The sequence below is a fragment of the Panthera pardus genome, unplaced genomic scaffold, assembly GCF_024362965.1.
Source record: "Panthera pardus isolate Hobbes unplaced genomic scaffold, ASM2436296v1 HiC_scaffold_15, whole genome shotgun sequence".
In the NCBI taxonomy this organism is placed as follows: domain Eukaryota; kingdom Metazoa; phylum Chordata; class Mammalia; order Carnivora; family Felidae; genus Panthera; species Panthera pardus.
Genome location: NW_026526710.1, coordinates 2,705,495 through 2,723,603, shown reverse-complemented (window position 1 = coordinate 2,723,603; position 18,109 = coordinate 2,705,495). Strand labels below are relative to the sequence as shown.

At 52.3% G+C, this 18,109-nt stretch overlaps 1 protein-coding gene across 12 annotated transcripts in view; it reads right to left on the bottom strand.

The window, feature by feature from the left end:
- Positions 1-18,109, bottom strand: part of KDM2B (lysine demethylase 2B) — a 153,173-nt gene that overhangs the window by 69,353 nt on the left and 65,711 nt on the right. For 10 of the 12 annotated variants that reach the window (XM_053901993.1, XM_053901989.1, XM_053901986.1 and 7 more), the window contains 4 exons: positions 15,602-15,695; positions 14,475-14,628; positions 5,816-5,931; positions 40-166 (listed from right to left, as the gene is read on the bottom strand). In XM_053901993.1, the coding sequence (XP_053757968.1) occupies positions 40-166; positions 5,816-5,931; positions 14,475-14,628; positions 15,602-15,695 (491 nt within the window). Of the gene's footprint in view, positions 1-39; positions 167-5,815; positions 5,932-14,474; positions 14,629-15,601; positions 15,696-17,102; positions 17,341-17,788; positions 17,953-18,109 lie in introns of those variants that run through there. The other 2 variants (XM_053901995.1, XM_053901996.1) reach the window with 2 other exon arrangements.

Genomic DNA, 18,109 nt, shown 5'->3' with positions numbered 1-18,109 from the left:
AGCTGAGCAGTGGAGGCGGCCAGTCCGCATTTCACTCACCAATAAGCATGGATTCTCTCTGGTATTCCTGAGTGAGGTAGGACCGCTGGGTCACACAGTACACGTATCTCTCCAAGACATACCAGCACATCTCATAGTAGAAGGGGTAACGGAATTTGGGCTGCACCTGAAAGCAAAGACCCAGGAGTAGAAGTCAGTTTCTGGAGGGCAAAGGAGAAACAGGGAGGAAACTGGGAGGAGGGGGTTTCTGCAGGTGGGAGTTATTTTCACCATCTTAAGCAAGAGCACAAATGGTGTGAGGGGAAAAATGGGGGAGGCGGGCCGGAAGGCAGGAGAGAGGCGCTGGAAGGGGCAAGATACCAGTAGCATGCACAAATGAGGAGGAAGAGGGGAGAAAGAGGCCTATGTGACAGCATCATTTCAAAGCTCCCTGAGCTGCATGCCGCCAGGGAAAGGCGGATGGGGTCCGCTTTGTGCTTCTGTGAGATGCAGAGAAACAAGAGTTGTCCCCTGACCTACTGACGGAGGGTGCGGGTACCTGCGGATGTGATCCTGATTCCAGCTACAACAAACACAGGCTCCTCCTTGTTCTCAAAAAATTCTTACACAGACTCTGCTATCCCTCCCTGCCCCTTGAAAGGCAGAAATCGACCCCCAAACCTTACCCATTTGCAGACGGGCTATCAAGCATCTCCTGCACTCTGGAAAGGAGGCAACACGAGGCGGACCAATGAGGAGGGAGGGGGTGTGGCGTCTCCTACCGCCAGGGGCGGGGCCTCAGAGAGGCCCACCTCCTGCTCCTCCCCGACAACCACCTGGCACTGCCCAGCCCATATTCCAGAACGACTCCCTAGACCCAAGTCCCCACGGTGACCTGGGACCACTCTAACACCAGGGTCTGGTGCAGGAGACCAGATGGAGATTCCCTTTTGGCAGTTTCTTATAGGGGAGGAAGTGTAGGTGCAGACAGCTTTGTGTATCAGAATTATGAAAAGGCCTGGGCTCCAGGAGGATTCTGATGGGTCTGTATGGACGAGATGGCAGAGGAAGATGGGAAGGAAGCAATACCACTGATGGCCTTGCACAGATGAACCTTCTGGAAACTTCATCCTGAGAGGGTTAGTGAGGAATGAGGGTGGTGAGAAGGTGGTCCCTGGCTCCCTCCCGCCCCCACCCCAGGGGTCTGAGCCCTCTCTTCCAAGGCTACACGTAGATCCTGTATGTCCAGGCTCACTCCCAGCCTGCTCTCTTGCCCTCTCACCAACAGTGTGTCTGCCTCAAGGGACTGTCAGACCCCTCTTCACCTCTCCTATCTTCCAGAAACTCAGGGAGTTGGATGTTAAGCAAGAACACGCTCCCACCTTTTTCTGCAATAGTGTACAGGCAACGTTCTACATGTGAGATGAAGGCAAAGACAAGCACACTTAGCTCCTCCGTTTGCCCTAAAATACCATTTTGCTGCCTCTCTCACAGTGCCCACCTGCAAAAGGCCTCAGCTCTGCCCTGAGAGTCCCAGCTCAGTCCCCCGGCCACCCCAGGCCCCGCTGACTCAGTGTTCAACAGCGAGGCCCTTTTCCCGTGTTGGGGGTCTCACTTCTCCCATCTGCTTAGTGGGTCCATTTGACCTCCCCACCTCTGGTGGATGGTATGTTGGAATGAGATCCTGGCCGCCGCATGCTTTTGAGCTCCTCCAGGGGATGCATGGAGTTGGGAACATCATCTAGCGGTTTCCTTGGCTCCAGCTACTTTCCCGAGAACCCTGGTTTTAATGCTGGGATAGTATTAATCCTTTTTCACTGTCACTGGATCAGTGCCCTTCGGGGTTTAAAAAGGAGAGGGGCACTTCAGACTGAGACAGACCCTGACCTCCTCCTGTAAAGAAGGGTCTGGGAGCCTCAACCCCACCCCTGCTCCAGAGGGAGGACCAAGAGACTTTGAAACCAACTGCCAGTACCTACGGAGCAGGCTGAGGACAGGCAGGCTCACCTCTTCTCAGACCCCCACCCACATCTCCCGACTTCAGGTTTGATCGGTAAAACTCTGAAGTTGCAATTGACCTTTCAAATTTTGGGAAACCGTCCGAGCCGAGCCGCTCTGCATTGAAGGGCACCATGGCACCTGAGAATCTTTCTAGATCAGGAAAAAAAAAATCTATTTTTTGGCTGTATTTCAGGAGAGGAAGAGAAGTCTCCCCTCATTGTTGCTGAACCCAAGGGAAACCGGCTGGGTGAAAACAAATAAATGCTGATGAAGGAATTCAAATTTTTTCATTTTATTTTTATTTTTTTTTTCCAAGAGAGCACCGCAGGAAACAAAATTTGCAAAGAATTGACTTACAAACGGGTTGTCGCCTTCCACCCTTCGCCTTCAAAAGGTTTCAGCCACATGCCTGGGAACATTAAACACACGATTGCTCAACATTACTTGTTGACAAATTCCGAGCCTCACCAAATTGAGTTGTTCACCGAAAGGCAAGGCAGTCAGAAAGCATGCAGCGCTCCTAGCCTGGGGGGTAATCAATCTATCAGCGGATCTCAAGGGGTAGCTTTGAGTTCCCAAAGGCCCATGCGAGTAGCACTCGGCCTTAGCCCTTCCTCTTAGAGCTGAGTGACCTCAGGAGATCAGAACCAAAGGTGTTTCGGTGCATCTAGAACTCCCGGGTTTCAAGGGACTTGAAAAACTAAAATATGAGGGTGGGTGGAAGTGTCTTAAAATTTGTTTTTCTCCTGGAAAAAAAAAAAAAAGTCAATGGAAAAAAAAAATCCAATGGTAGAGGAAAGAGGAGAGGAAGGGAAAATTATTTGCAATTTCCAAATAGATTCACTGGCTGAGAGGGAATGGAGTGTGTGGTGTTACCTTTCCTGAGAAAGCTGCTTTCACTAGAGCCATTAGGGGGGAAAAAAAAGATAAACATAAGAGAGACGGCAGTTTAATGAATGACCAACTGGACCATCCCTGTCCCTTATGAACCTAACTGGAGTTAAAAATACGTAGTGATAGTTGTAGAGACGTTATCTTCAAATAATAAACATGCAACACACCCGTTCTCTGTAGTTCTTTGACTCCCTGCATCTTTAGAACAAGAGGATTTAATCCACACGGGAGTGGGGGGGGCATGCATGTGGGTTTCTACACATGCAGACCACCAGGTCCTTGCAGGGTAAGGCCTCATGGGCAGCAGGGTCAAGCCGCCTATGAACCCCTCTCCCCAAATTAAAATCCTAGCGAGCGAGACATGGCTTCCTAGACATAGGAGAACCTTGGGGTTCCCCTGGTCTGGATGGGAGGGGGTTTCCCCACGTTGGGCCACAAAGGCAAATTCTTTTTCTTAGACAAATCCACACCATGGGGCTTAAAGATTGACAGTTTCCTGTCCCACCCCCTGCCTTTGGTTTCCAAGCAAAGCCCTCTTTTAGGGGCTCTTGAAAAACTATTTTTAAATGACCATAACCTTCTTAAGAAAGCTCACAGGGATGTAAAGAATTAAGCTGTAGCGAGCTGACAAGGAGCCCTGGCATTTTATCTGGATTCCCGTGCTCTCTCCCCAGCATCTTTTGTCTGCTTTGGCTCCTAAGACATAAACAATTGGGCCTTGTAGCCAAGCCCTCTCCAAAGACCAGAAATCAAAGCAGATTAAACAGCCTGCCGCTGCTTCCAGCCCAGACTGCCCGCCAGCCCCCCGCCCATCAACCTGCTTCAGGGAAACCAGATGGGGTGCCCACTCAGATGACAGGGACAGTGGGCCTTGGGGGAGGAGACCCCGCCACACTCATCTCAATGTGGGCATGATATTCTACAGGAACTTGGCGTGACGCTGGGGGTTCCACACTATTACCCTCCCTCCAGCCTCCCACCCAGCAGGGGGGGAAGAGCTGGGCTCCTAATGGAATGATGGGGCCCAAATCCACTGAGATGTGCAATTCGGATTCCCTGGGGGAGAGGACAGCTGCCAAGCAAGTTGCCAAAGCCTTTAGAAATCCCAGCCTGACTCTGGCTTTCAGGAATTGGCTGGAAAGTCGCGGGCCTCACTTCTAGATTTCTCCTTTTCTATCCCACGCCTCCCTAGTCAGCTAACACACAAACTGGCCCATTCTTCAGGGCTGGCCAAAGAACAGTTGGCCGAAGCCCCAGACAGCACTTGACCCAGACTACGAGATCACCACTCACACCCAAATGGTGCCTTATTCCAGAATGCCACGGGGCAGCATCCACCAGACAGGGAAAGGGATGGTGGGCAGACGACAGAGAAAAGAGGCGTGACAATCCACAAAACGAGACCCAAATTCTGCAGACCCAGGCCTCCCAGCAGCAAACCCGCCAATCTGGAGATGAGGCACACCTGACCACTGCATAGAGCTCAATGCTACTCCCAGGAAAGCCCTGGACAAGGTCCCTCAATGTCGGGACTGTTAGAGAGGCCAAATACACACATAATAGCTAAGATTTTGGCTCACTTACATGATTCCTTGCAGACCAGGGCCTAAAAACAAGACCAAGAAAGGCAGGGACCCCCAGGCTCAGAGCATCTGCCTCAAGTTGATGCTTCTTTAGTGTCCAGACATGACATTACCTCTCTGGGGCAAAAAAGTCACCTCTGAGGCAAAGCCCAAGAAGACATGGTGTGGTCAAGCCATACAACGGAATATGAGTCAGCCATAAAAAAGGAACATAGCACCGACATCTGCTTCGACGTGGATGAACCCTAAAACATCATGCAAAGTGAAAGGAGCCAATCACACAAGGACACGATATAGGATTCCATGTCTATGAAACGTCCAAAACAGGCACATCTGTAGAGACAGAAAGCAGACTGTTGGTTGCCACAGGCCGGACGGGGGAGATGATGGAAGGTGACTGCTAATGAGTAGCGGTTTTCTTTCTGGGGTGATGAAAATGTCCTTGAATTAGAGGTGGTAGCCGCACAACATGGTGAATATGCTAAATGCCACTGAATTGTGCACCATAACTGAGAGTTTTATGGTACGTGGAATGAATCTCAACAGAGAAAAGAAATGAATATTTGAACAACCATAAGAGGAAAGAAGAAGGAATGGGTCCTCTTGGTCCCAGTTGCCCAACCTCAGACCTGTCTCAGATGCCTTGGGACTCTTGGCCGAGTTCCACAATGGGAGAGAGGGTGCATGCAAGCAGCCAGTGCTTTCCAGAGGAAACTCATTGAGCAGAGCAGAGGGCACATGTCAGGTGTTTAAGCCTCAGCCCCTGGTCCTGGGGGGTGGGGGGCGGGGATTCCCTATGTCTGAGAAACCGTTACTCTCAAGAAGAAAATGAACCCCCCACCCCCCCGCCAACTCTGTAAGCAAACAGAGGCAGAGCTTAGAGACAATACCCGGGGGACCCACAGATACTGGCTTCCTTGGGGCACTACATCACATTTGGGGTCCGTGGGTAGAGGAGACACAAGGTCAAGAGCTGACCTTTCCAAGGTCCCAGCCCCCCTCCAAACCACAGCAGGAACAACCATAAAATCCCTCCCAACGCCCTTGCATCCCTCTCTACACGTGAGAAGAAGAAGCAACGTTCCCGGTATCTCACGGTGCTTTCTCAACAGATACTTCCTCTTTGACAAGGGGGTTTTGGCTGCCACTGGCCTGGAGGTGAACAGAAACTCCAGGGGCTCTGGGTGGGGCTCTTGCAGACAGCCCCCAGCAAGGACCAAGGCCCCCACTTGAGGCAGGGAGCAGCAGGGAAGGGGGAACCACGGAGGACTGTGGAACGACTCGTCCCACACACCCCAAGCGCCAGGCAGAGCTCAGGAGCTGGGCAATCCCACGAGGAGAGAAGGAAGCCGCCTTACCCGTGTTCTGTCCTCAATCTCGTAGATCCGCAGCTGCATGGGCACGTTAAAGCTGTGCAGGATGTTTCCACCAAATACCAGAGAGTCTACAGGAGTGTAGACTGCGTGGATCCAACCTGGGGTGAGGAGGGCACAGAGAGGGTCAGCCACTGGCTCCTGGACCACTGGGGAGGGTCACCCTATGGAAGCATGCAGAAGATCACAGGAGGCCCAGGGGAGCACCCAGGGCTAGAATCGGGGATGCTCGGGCTGCCTGATGCGGAAGGCAAGGTTCCTGGCTGGCTGAGAGGACTCACATACACAGCCCCGATGGACTTCTGCAGGTAGTAACTCCTGGTCGGCTCAAGACGGGTGGCTGGCAGCTTGAGGGCCTTGACAAAGGCTTCGCCGTGTTGTTGCGGACCTGGCCGCAGCAGCCAAAAGAGGCAGGCCCTGTGCCCCTTCCAGAGAGCGGGACACCCCTCATTCAAGGCTGCTCATAGCTCCTGAGCCTCTTCCTCAGCATCCCAGCGACCACTCATCTCGGGGGGAGTCACAAAGGATTGCTTGGGGCCACAATGCAGGAATGACACCTTGCAAAAACTGCAGAACCCAGACACTTTCCTGCCTGAGGCCACCTCCTGCCACTAAAATCCCCCAAGGCCCATTTCCAGGTGGTCATCTTAGCCACACGACACCTGTGCCCCCACATCAATTCTGCTTCTGCTCTGCCCTGCAGCTGCTGACAAGTCTTTCTCCTACCGAACGCAGCCCTTTTAATGGCCTGGGACACGGCTTTTTCGTCCCCCTGAGCTCCAAGCAAGCCTGGCCTAGTAATCCTGGGGATAAAACTGAAGGCTGCCCCTGTGCCAGGCATTGGGCTAAGGCCTTTACAGAACTTATCTCACTTAATGCTCACAAAATCCTTAAGAGATATATACTACATTCACCCCCAACTTACAGAAAAGAAGACTGAGGCACAGAGAAGTGAAGTCACCTATAAGGTTTGGAACCCAGGGAGTCAGCCTCACTTGGTCCTTGAAGGCCAGACCAATCAAACCCCACAATTCCCTCCCCAAGTAACTAACACACGTTTCAGGTGCTCGACAGACCCACATGCACCTCTAGCCTACTGTAACAGTGCGAGGCTAGGGGACAGGAAGTATTCCACTCCCATTTACAGATGCTGAAACCAAGGCTAAGAGAAGGCAAGTCACTTGCTGAATGAAGTCACAGCTGGCAAGAGCTAGCACCTCCGTTCTTAACCGCGATGCACCATCTCTCTATCACAGGCTTAGCACCAGGCGTGCAGGCCCCAGGAGACGGGGCCTGCAAACATTCTGGGAAGGCAAAAAGAGACACGCAGAGAGAAACAAGAGAGACAGAGGTGAGACAAGGACAGATAGAGGTAGACAGACTCCCAGTGAAAGACGGGATCAGCAGAGGGGAAAGAGGACAGAAAGGGCAGCCCAAGCTCTGAGATTCCCAAGTCCAGGTGCCCACATCTCCTCTTCTCTGACCCCTCTTCTCCGACCTATATGCATAATTTGTTTGCTCGGAGGAAAAGTACAGAGACCTCCCCTACCATGCACCCAAAACACGCCAGCCCTGAGTCACAGGCAGCCACCGGTGGCCACGGCTGCCAGAAGCAAAGGTGCCACCTGGGAGGAGAGCTGGGAGGCCACTGCTGCCATCTGTAGGACACTCGGGGTGCTGGTCCTCCCTTGCTGGGCAGAGGGTGGGATGAGCTGGCGGTCCCCGAGGTGGGCAGAGAAAACCGACAGCCGAGAGCATGGGAACGAAGGCTCTCTGAAACCCGGTTCTGCTGTGAGCTCCCCACATCTCCGGCCCTTGTGGACATCTTCCCCACCACCTTCACACCTCTGTGCAGGACAAGTACAGCTGCTGCCTTTAAAGCCTCAGTTTCCACATCTACTTCAGCCTCTCGACCTCAGCTGGGTACCAGCTGATTTTCTCAGCTGTCCATTTTTGTATCTTTGTCGAGCAGCACTACGCTATTATTGTTCCTGTTACCACCATCAATGTTATTTAAGCATCACTTCCTAAGACTGGGACCTAGGACCGCCAGGGTCAGGTAAATGCACATGGTGGGGTGAAGCCTGGATGGGGCAAAGATTCCTGGGTCTTGTTCCTATGCTCTTCACACACCCACCCAGCACCCTACAGAAAGCCCAACTCCCGGGACCTCGGCTGGAAACTGTCCCATGGCCAACTCACCATGTGATGTCGGACCCTTGACCACCCCTCTCCTGGCCTCCACCTGCCCACGTTAAATGAGGGAGATCATTGCCTCCCTTGCAGGGAATCTGGTGAGCAAGAGCTCAGTCCATGAAAGCAACTGCCACTGACATTCATGGTAGTCTCATCCATCTCCAGGGCTTTGCAAACAGTGATGCCCACGTATATCTGCATTTATCAGCCCTGGAGTCTCCCTTCCGTCCTATCAGGTGGCAATGCAGACACACCTGATGTACACCTGCTGCCCTGCCATGTGAGCAAAAGAGGGAAACAGAAGAGAGGTTCTGTTTCAAGTGGAGCGGCAGGGAATTTCAAGGGGTTTTAGAAGCTTCTACCAACTCTCCTCTTGTCCCCAAGCCAGGGCCTCACAGGTGGGTCAGGCAGCCTCAAATGGATTAGGCACTTCCTCCCCCAGCCTTCCTCAAATCTACTCCATGACTTTCATACTCCCCTCAGGAAGAACCAAGGAGGAATAACAGTATTCATAGGCCCCATCCATCCCCACTCTCCCGATGGCATCTCCTTGGCTGCATCCCAGGAAGCATGAGAGAGCAGGTGTCCCAAGCTGGTGACTGGGCTGTGGAGGCTGGCATCTGTCTCTTGCTTCCAGGCCAGAGTCACCAACAACATGAAGGCAATAATGGAGACTATTCAGGCCAAGCGACAAGGGACAGATCAATCGTGGAAGAAAAGCAGGAGACCCATAAAACCTACCGACGGGTGGTTCCCTGGGACCTGAGGGACAGTGGGGCACATGGAGTCTTGCCCACCACCCAAATACTCGGGATTCAGAAACCAAAGTCCACCCGCCCCATCCACACTTGTCTCTCTTTGTGGCTGCTGTAGGGGTAAACCCAAAAATCACAGAACTTGGGGGCATCTCACAGAGGGCCATGACCTGCTTCCTTCGCTGAGCTAGGCCAGGTCCCAGGCTGGGCAGTGCAGCTGCCAAGATGAAGCAAGAATGCCCTTTCTTTTCTAGGACCTCATAGTTGGTACCAGGGTCCCAAACTGGCAGGTCACAGGCTGCAGCAGACTCAGGAGCGTGCTTAGTTTGACCCACATGTGTTACAGAAATGGGGAAATTTCCAGGGGCACCTGGGTGGCTCAGTAGGTTGAGTGTCCAACTTCGGCTCAGGTCATGGTCTCACAGCTTGTGAGTTCGAGCCCCGCATTGGGCTCTGTGCTGACAGCTCAGAGCCTGGAGCCTGCTTCGGATTCTGTGTCTCCCCCTGTCTCTGCCCCTCCCCTGCTCACGCTCTCTGTCTCTCAATAATAAATAAACGTTAACAAATTAAAAAAAAAAAAAAGTAACGGGGAAATTTCTCAAGACAAGCTGAATTGTTTCCTTCTCTAGAAAAATAGGAAGATGGCCCCACAGGCCATTCTCATCTTTAACTGGCTGGAGGTGAGCAGCAGTTATCTCATTTCCCTGAGCACAACCACCCTCTATCTCACATCCAGCCTTCTTCACTTCCACCCTCTCTCCCTGCTCTGTACCCATTTTATAGGTGGGTCATCTGAGGCCCAAGCTACATTACGCTATTAAGTAGCTTCGGGTTACTTTTTCTCAGACTGGCCCAAGTCTAAGAAATACCTAGGGCTGCCTGTGAATTCTGGATCATGGGTGACTCTTACTACAAAGCAAAGATGGGAAATACTTTCAGGTCAGTCCAAGCCACTGACCCCAGGGCCCTTCCCAGGTCCCTATACTTGGGCTCCACTGTTCTGGCTGCTACCTGGCTGGACATACATTCAGGACAGACAGAATCTATCTTACAGCTTCCCTACCACCTTCCACACTGCCAGTGGGCCCTTAAGAAAGTTTGTTAAATGAGCAAATAATTTTCCCAAAGTCTCATGGCCGAGAAGGAAGACCAGATCCCAAGTCTGCTGACTCCCAGGCTAAAGGGGAACCAGGTCGGCTCTGAAACTAGACACACTTGGGTTCTTGCCCTGGTCTGTTGCTTATTAACTGTGTGAGCTTGGACCAGTCTATTCACCTCTCTGGGCCCCAGGAACCTTCTTTACTTAAAGAAAAGGCAGAGGGAAAATAAGTTGCTGCCTACATGCTCACAAAAAGGTAAGTAATAAATGTAAAATGTTGCTCAGTAATGTGAGTTACTATTACCATTAACTATAGTTCATTAAGCTGGTGCAGCCAGAGGAAGATGCTGAGCCCATCAACGTGGTCAAGACATTGGCCACAGGTCCCCTCACACAAAGGAAAAAGAGGTCACCGGGTCTCTCTGACTTCCTGCTCCTTGGGGATGATTTCCACCTCAAGCTTTCCTTCCACCTAATGATTAGGCTGAATCTGGGTAACTCGCTGGCCACTCTGACCCTGACTGTGTACGGAGGCAACTGTATTCCCACCGCCTCTGCCTCATCAACAGGACAAACCCAGGCCCCTTTCTTGAGATCATCTCACTCTTCAGCCACCTTCAGGTCTGCCTCTTCCAGGCAGCTTTCCTGGACCACCCAGGAATGAGGCCTGAGAACCACCCACACCCACAGCACAGCCAACACCCAACCTCTTCACTCCAGACACAAGAAGAAAAGAGTGAAAGCACGTCTCACAAAGACTGTAACATTTAAAACCCTCCCATGCCAGTAGCCTCCCATTAGCGTTGAGTTGAAGACTTGCTGAACGACCCATGGGCAGACGTGAAGCCAGCATCAGGTAAGAGGTCACGTGTCTAAAGTCACACTGTGGGGACAAAAACCCACGTCAGAGATGAGAAATGCCAGCATGAGATTTTCTACTCCCGAAACAGAAAACCCACATGCAGGGGGCTGTGTTGCCCACGGCTGTCTCTCCAACTCTCCACCCAAAGCCACACCCCAACCACCCTTAACTCTCAGATGTGTGTCTGCACACAGCTCAGGGGGCATGGGTGCTGGGACGAATTCCCAGGTGGCCGTCTACCTCAGTGACCGCAAAACTCTGGTCCTTCAATTTTCACTGGCTGGCAACACAATGAGGAAAATGAAGATGGTATACATTTTCATAAACTCAAAACTATCAAATTTAAAGTACTGGCCATTATTCTGAAATTACATACTTCCGAATTTTTAGTGTCAGAATCATCTCCCATTCATGAAAATCAGCACTAGTAGATGCCAGGTGTTTGTTTTTTGTTCTTTTTTTTTTTAATTTTTTTTTAACATTTATTTATTTTGGAGAGAGAAAGAGAGAGAGCAGGGAAGGGGCAGAGAGAGAAGGAGACACAGAATCTGAAGCAGGCTCCAGGCTCTGAGCTGTCAGCACAGAGCCCAACATGGGGCTCGAACCCATGAACTGTGAGAGCGTGACCTGAGCCGAAGTCGGACACTTAACCTACTGAGCCACCCAGGTGCCCCTGTTTTTATTTTTTTTCAGTTTATTTATTTATTTTTGAGAGAGACAGAGACAGCATGAATGGGGGAGGGGCAGAGAGAGAATCCCAAGCAGGCTCCTTGCTGTCAGTGCAAAGCCCAATGCAGGGCTTGAACACATGAAACTATGAGATCATGACCTGAGCTGAAACCGAGAGTCAGATGCTTAACCGACTGAATCACCCAGGTGCCCCCTGGGTGTTTTGGTACTTTTTAAAAAGAAAAAAAATTTTTTAATGTTTTTATTTATTTTTGAGACAGAGAGAGACAGAACATGAGCAGGGAAGGGGCAGAGAGAGAGGGAGACACAGAATCCGAAGCCGGTTCCAGGCTCTGAGGTGTCAGTACAGAGCCTAATGTGGGGCTCAAACTCACGGACTGTGAGATCATGACCTGAGCTAAAGGCGGACGCTTAACTAACTGATTCACCCAGGCACCCTTAGGGTTTTTTTTCATTAACATCCATCTTTAGGAAAACTACAAGTTTGTAACTATAAGCTCCCAACTCCTCCCCCTCCTAACGGTCACTGAAATCAATGCTTGGGAACCACGTGTACCCCCAGCCTCTGAGAAAGTGACAAATTCTAACTGTCCCTTTTTTCCTTCCCAAACATCCTGATGTCTCACTCACAACCCTCAGAGCCCAGGAGTCTTGGCTGGGATCTAACTCAACATCTGCTAACTGTACTTCAAATCCCGCTCTTGCCGTCAACAAACACTCACACCTCTGCTTCTCAAGACCTCTTCCAACTCGCTAAGCCCCCAAAATGCACACCCTTCCCATCCCAGACTGAGGGAAACCAATGAACCACCTCCCAACTCTGCCAACGGCCCTGAGGAAAGAAGGCCAGTCTTCCCAGAGAGATTAGGAGGCCTGCACTCAGGGGGGCTGGGTTGGGAAGCACCTTGAGGGTTTCACAGTTTAGCCTACTGACTCCCATTGAAGAGATTGGACAGTTGAGGCGCAGACAGGGGCAGAGACCAGCCCAAAGTTCCTTTGGGTTCCCTTGAATCATCACAGCTTATCCTCCAATACCTACAAGTGGCTTGAACACATCTTAGAAGGGTACCGCCTCCCTCCTGATTCTCCATGCCACATCTGCCAGGGTATGTACATAAATGCTGCCCACCAACTGCAACCCATTCCTGTCCCAAACAGGGGTCCCTCCCCTCCCCCAAGTCTGAGGATGGACCTGGGTCCATGGTAACAAAGTTACCCCCACTAAACCCTACCATTTCCAAATCCCCAATTTCCCTAATAATGAAATCTCTACTTTCTGCCCAACTTTCTAGAAGAGCCCAAGTGTGCAGGCCCTACCCCCTCAGTGGGAGCTGCTACTATAATGGCCCCCTCCTCACTTGCCACTAGCACTTGATGTCCTAAGACCAGCTTCCAACCCAACTTTCAGAAACTTAAGTGTGACCAGCTTCTCCCTCCAATGGATCTTAACCGCTTCAAAGGATACTCCTCAGGTTCAAGCCTCCACTCAGTGGCAAATTTCCTGCAGCCTCCTTGGCACAGCCATATATAGAGCTTCTACTCGTATATATCCAGTGACAGGGAGCTCACTACCTAGCTGAGCAAGTCATTCCAACACCACTTGGCTATACCTCTTCTTGCAGAAGACAACAACTAGCTGACTGCTGTTCCCTAACACCTTTACTCCCCTGGGTAAAACCACACAATTCCTCCTTCAAATTTATCTCACCTGGGGGCCCCTGGGTGGCTCAGTTGGTTAAGCATTCAACTCTTGATTTCGGCTCAAGTCATGATCTCACGGTTTGTGAGTTAGAGCCCTGCACTGGGCTCTGTGCTTACAGCTTGGAGTCTAGAGTCCGCTTCAGAATCTGTGTGTGTCTCTCTCTCTGCCCCTCCCCACTCGTGCTCTCTCTCTCTTTCTGTCTCTCTCACTCTCTTACAAAATAAATAAATACACTTAAAAAAAAAAGGCAAATTCATCTCCCCTGGTATGGTATCCAGACTCTTTAGGTCGACTTACCTCCTATATGTGACCTGACTCCCTTACTCTATACAGTGGGACTGTCACCTCCCTCATCCTGGGTAAAATGTTTCCATTAATGCAGCCAAAGACTGCACTCCCTGACCCTTAGGGCATCTGTCATACTCACTGGTGACTCACCCTGTAACTGTCCAAGAACTATAGGCTCTCCAAAGAGCTGTAGGCATGTAGGTCTTAGCTCACTCCAGTCCTCACTACCACCCTGGGAAGTCTCACTCCCATTTTACAGACAGGAACACCAAGGCTCAGAGAGGTTAAGTCACTCCCATAAAGCCACAACTTAAAAGCAGTACAACTGAAAATTAAACTAAGGCCGTGCAGTCTGGCTCCAGGGCCAGTGCTCTTAATTACTGCCCTCTACTATACTTGCAGTGTTAATTTCTTTTTCTTTTCTCTTCTTAATTTTTCTTTTGGAGGCAGGGGGAGTCCAAGTACAAGAGCTGACACTGACCTCAATTATATTTCACCTACGTCTGCTGGAAGGAGGCTGCCACACCAGGTCCTTCCCCAATGCCACGTTGCCCTCTGTCCATTCCCTAGGCTTTCAGGCACCCCCGTAAAACTCCCGGCCCTGGGGTCTGCCCTTTCCCAGAACCTGCCTTGGACTGCTACCTCCATACTTTGCTTCCTTGGATAAACAACCCAATTCCTCCTTCAAGGGGGTGAACCTACCCCCTCCCCACAGTGCCACTGTCATCCCCTCACACGGAAATTTCCACAGGAAGTCCTAGGGAAACCATTCACACTTCCCCTGAGGGAGGGCCCTATGCTTTTTCCCAGGAGTGAATTCTAGCCCACAGGTGGGGAGACACAGGTTAGATGTGAGAGAGAAAGGGGGCTGTTTTTCCCTACAGCCTGAGGCCTACTCCTCTCAGGGACTGCCAAGTGCCACGAGGCCCACAGAACCCCGTTCCTTGGCCCGAAACCCTGGCTGAGGCCCCAGGGATGCGGGAGCCTTCTCCCAGTGCTGGGAGAGCCAGGCGCCGAGGGAGAGCCCAGCGCCAGCCTTGGCCGGAACCTACCGGAAGGGATGAAAAACGTGTAGCCCTGTTTCAGCTCAATTCTTTGGCATCGCTCCACGCGGTCTCCCAGGAAGATGTCACTCTGTTTGCCTGATAGCACCCACTCCTCGTACAGTGCCAAATTGTGTAGGGTTGGAGGAATCAGCCAAAAGATCTTGGGAGGAAAAGGAGGCAATCAGCTGAAGATCCGGGCCAAAGTCCTGGATTCCTTCCAGGCTGTGCCACAACCCAAAGAGACAGCCCCACCTGCCTGGGAGTGGGGGGAGGACAGGGCACCGCCTCCAGGACCGGGCCCCTAAGGGTCTCTGGGGTGGCAGGGGGGCTGTGCCACCGTCCTGGGACACCCTTGGCCTGCCTTTAGGAAATCTCCGTTTCCACTGCAAAACCAGGGTGGGTAGACTTCCTGGACGGAGAGGAACATTCTTTCTCCTAAGCCACAGGCTTGTTGAGGAGGTAAGGAAAGGAGAGGAAGGGATTTTCCTAAGTTGTCTGATCAAATGGCCCAATAAATAAACCCAGCTTGTGTTCACTCTGGAGAAGGAGGAAAACATCTGGAACCGGGAAGGATGACTTCCTACCCAGAATTTCTTCCAACATGTTTGGTTAAAACGAACCTACACACAGCCCCAGACGAGCAGGACGGCACACATACTCTCAGGCACCCACACCCGCGCAGGGTACATGCAGAGCCGAGCACAGCGGGAGCATCCCGAATGCACGCCCCACCTCCTCTCTCTGGGTGACGCCTGTCCCTCATGTAAAATGTTCGTGAACGCAGGTGGTGCTGGCAACTAGACTTTTTACGTTAAATGTTCTCAGTACTGGAGCTAAAAACTACAGTGGGCAGAATGAATGCTGGCAAATCTTGGGACCCAAAGCTGGAGTTCTAATCTGGCCTAAGATGCTTAGAACACTGGACTGGGTGGGCAGGTGTGAACAGGTCACTAGACGTGATGCAGAAGAGTTGGCCCTTGATCCTTCTCCCCAGGAGAAGACAGAGAGTGAGGAGGTGGCCCTGAAAGCAGTCACAGGACAAGGGCTGGCTGGGCGTGGGTGAGGAGAGCGAGCCCCTCCAGGAAGAAACAGTCAGGAACATACAGAAGTTGAAGAAACTCAGTTCGACTCACCTTCCCACCCCGGAAAACATGGTACCAAACAGAAGTGCCTCCAAAGTCGATGTGGAAGTCAGTGAAACAACCTTTGACGCTCATCAGACAGTATCTGCAGCACAGAAGCAGGGGAGCAGAAAAACAGTTCAACGCCTGAATCACAGGAGGTGAGTGAACAGCTTCAGAGATGCTTGACCTGCTGCCCTTTTGCAAATGCTAACACTGGGGGATTTTTTTTCTTTTCTTTTCTTTTTAAACCCAGTTCTAATCGGAGTTCCCCATGGGGGAAGCCCCTGTGATCAGATGATGAATCTCAAGCATTGGCCACCTGCCCCCGAGGCTGGGGGAGGCATTTTTGTTTTCAGGTTCCCAGGAGAGAGCTGACAACCCACAGGCCACTTGGTTCCTTCCTGACAGACAGTTCTACTCTGGCCCCGCCCCCACTCCTACCCCAGTGAGAGGCTTCCTTTCTGCTCCTTCCAGCTCCTTCCTGTACCTGCAGCTCTCCTGAGCTGCCAGTCCCCTTTGCAGCAGCTGGACCCCCTGGAATTCCATTGTAAACCACCTGCGTGGCTTGCCAATTACCAGTCCCCATTCATCTCCTCATTCGTTCAACAATCACTGAGAGCCAACCCACGGCCCAGCCCAGACCTAGGCATGGCACTTAGAGAAAGGCATAAGAATGCCTAAGACACCTGCCCTTCAGGACGGGACACTCTTAATGGAGCACTGCACAGGAAAAGTTAAATGGCAAGGCGAACTGCAGGGGACTGAGAAGTGAGCAATGCAGCTCAAAGTACATGGTACCAGCCACAAAAAGATCACAGTGTAGGATTCCACATATATGAAATGGACAGAGTAGGCAAATCTACTGAGACAGAGTAGATTAGTGGCCAGGGCCTGGGGGGGGGGGGGGGGGAGGAGGAGTCGGGATGGAGAGTGACTGCTAATGGGTACAGGGTTTCACTTTAGGGTGATAAAAACGTCCCAAAATGGACTGTGAATGCACAACTCTGTAAACATAAGAACCACTGAATTGTACACTTTAAATGGATGAATCGTACATGAATTATATCTCCATATAGCTGCTAAAAAAAAGGTGGGGGAAGAGATTAACAGATGTTGGGGTTAGGTGGTGGACAGGCAGAGGGGAGAACCTGGGCTTCAGAGACTTGGGTGAAGGAAGTGAATTCGGAAGAAGGAACCTAGCAGCAGCCCCTCCTCTGAGCTCCAGCAGCAGCCAGAGAGCCCACCCTTCCTTACAGGAACTCACCAGTCTCCTCCCTCCTCCCTTGCCATGCTGCCCTCCTGGGGGAGGGCAGAGCTTAAGTGGGGGTGGGGGGGCAGAGCAGGCTTCCAAGTCCAGGCCTGGCAGTCAGTGATGCCAGGGCCCCCTCTTCCCCTCCCACCCCTTCCCACGAGAGCCACCGGCAGCACGGATGGGGCAGCCTCCCCACGGCCCATGCTCATGCACCTTGGCATCTCCGGAGGCCCACACACACATGCTTACCCCACTGACCTCTTTTCCCCGCTGCACTTTGCTTTTCCATGGTTTGGGGAAGAGGGGAGGAATGGGGCAGGGACTGGCAGGGAGGAGCCAGCAGCAAGCCCCAGTGGAGATAATGGGGGTGGGGGCGGTTAGGGGCTGAGCTGGTTAGGAGGCTGGTGGGCTCCAGGTGCCCCCCTCCCTCTAGCTGCCTTTTGCACCTCACATTCAGGTGGACCCGGGGCTCAGCAGTATGCAGGCAGCGTGCCCCGCGTCCCTCCTCCGGATAGGCTGGAAGGAGCCTTAACCATGTGTCTGCAGGAGGCTGACAAATCAGAAGGCCTTCCCGCACATCAGAGCCCTGCTGCCTAGCAACCCCATCGGAGGGGTGTAGTTGACAGCACAGGACGCAGCCCTGTCACGAAGACAGGCGCGGGCTGCGGGGCTGGCGCTGGGGTTGTTAAAGTCCCAGCTCGGCTGGGGCTCTGCACCCTCCCGCCTCCGCCCAGCACGGCCCGGCCACGTCTCCACTCTGAAGACCCCAGTGATCCTCTACTCTCCAAGGAAATGGGGGTGGGGAGTGGGGGTGAAGCCCTAACCCACCCCACCCCCACAGACACACCGGCCTGCCCTCCAAAAACCACCTCAAAGTATTAGTCCTCATTTTCCTAAAACCACCTCTATGTCTAGCTTTTTTTCTTTTCTTTTTTTAATCTAACCTTGGTTTCCACCCCCTCGGGGCCTCAGCAGAAAACAGCCTCCTGAAAACAATTTAAGTGTTTGTGGGAGATGTGCTTCCTTCAGTCTGCAGCTGGATAGCAACCCAGGTGCCCGTGAGGAGAGGAGAGGAGCGTGTCTATTGGGCACCAGGCCCCAGGCTAGCCTGGCCACACCGGTCACCACCCCCCAACCTCCCGCACCGCCCCCCCCCCCCACCCCCGGCCCCAACGTCCCCAGCACGCGTGGACAGAATCACTACGAGCTGCGGCAGCTATGTGCGAGGAAAGTTCTCCAAGTTGTGCTCGGGTCTGATTTGCCCT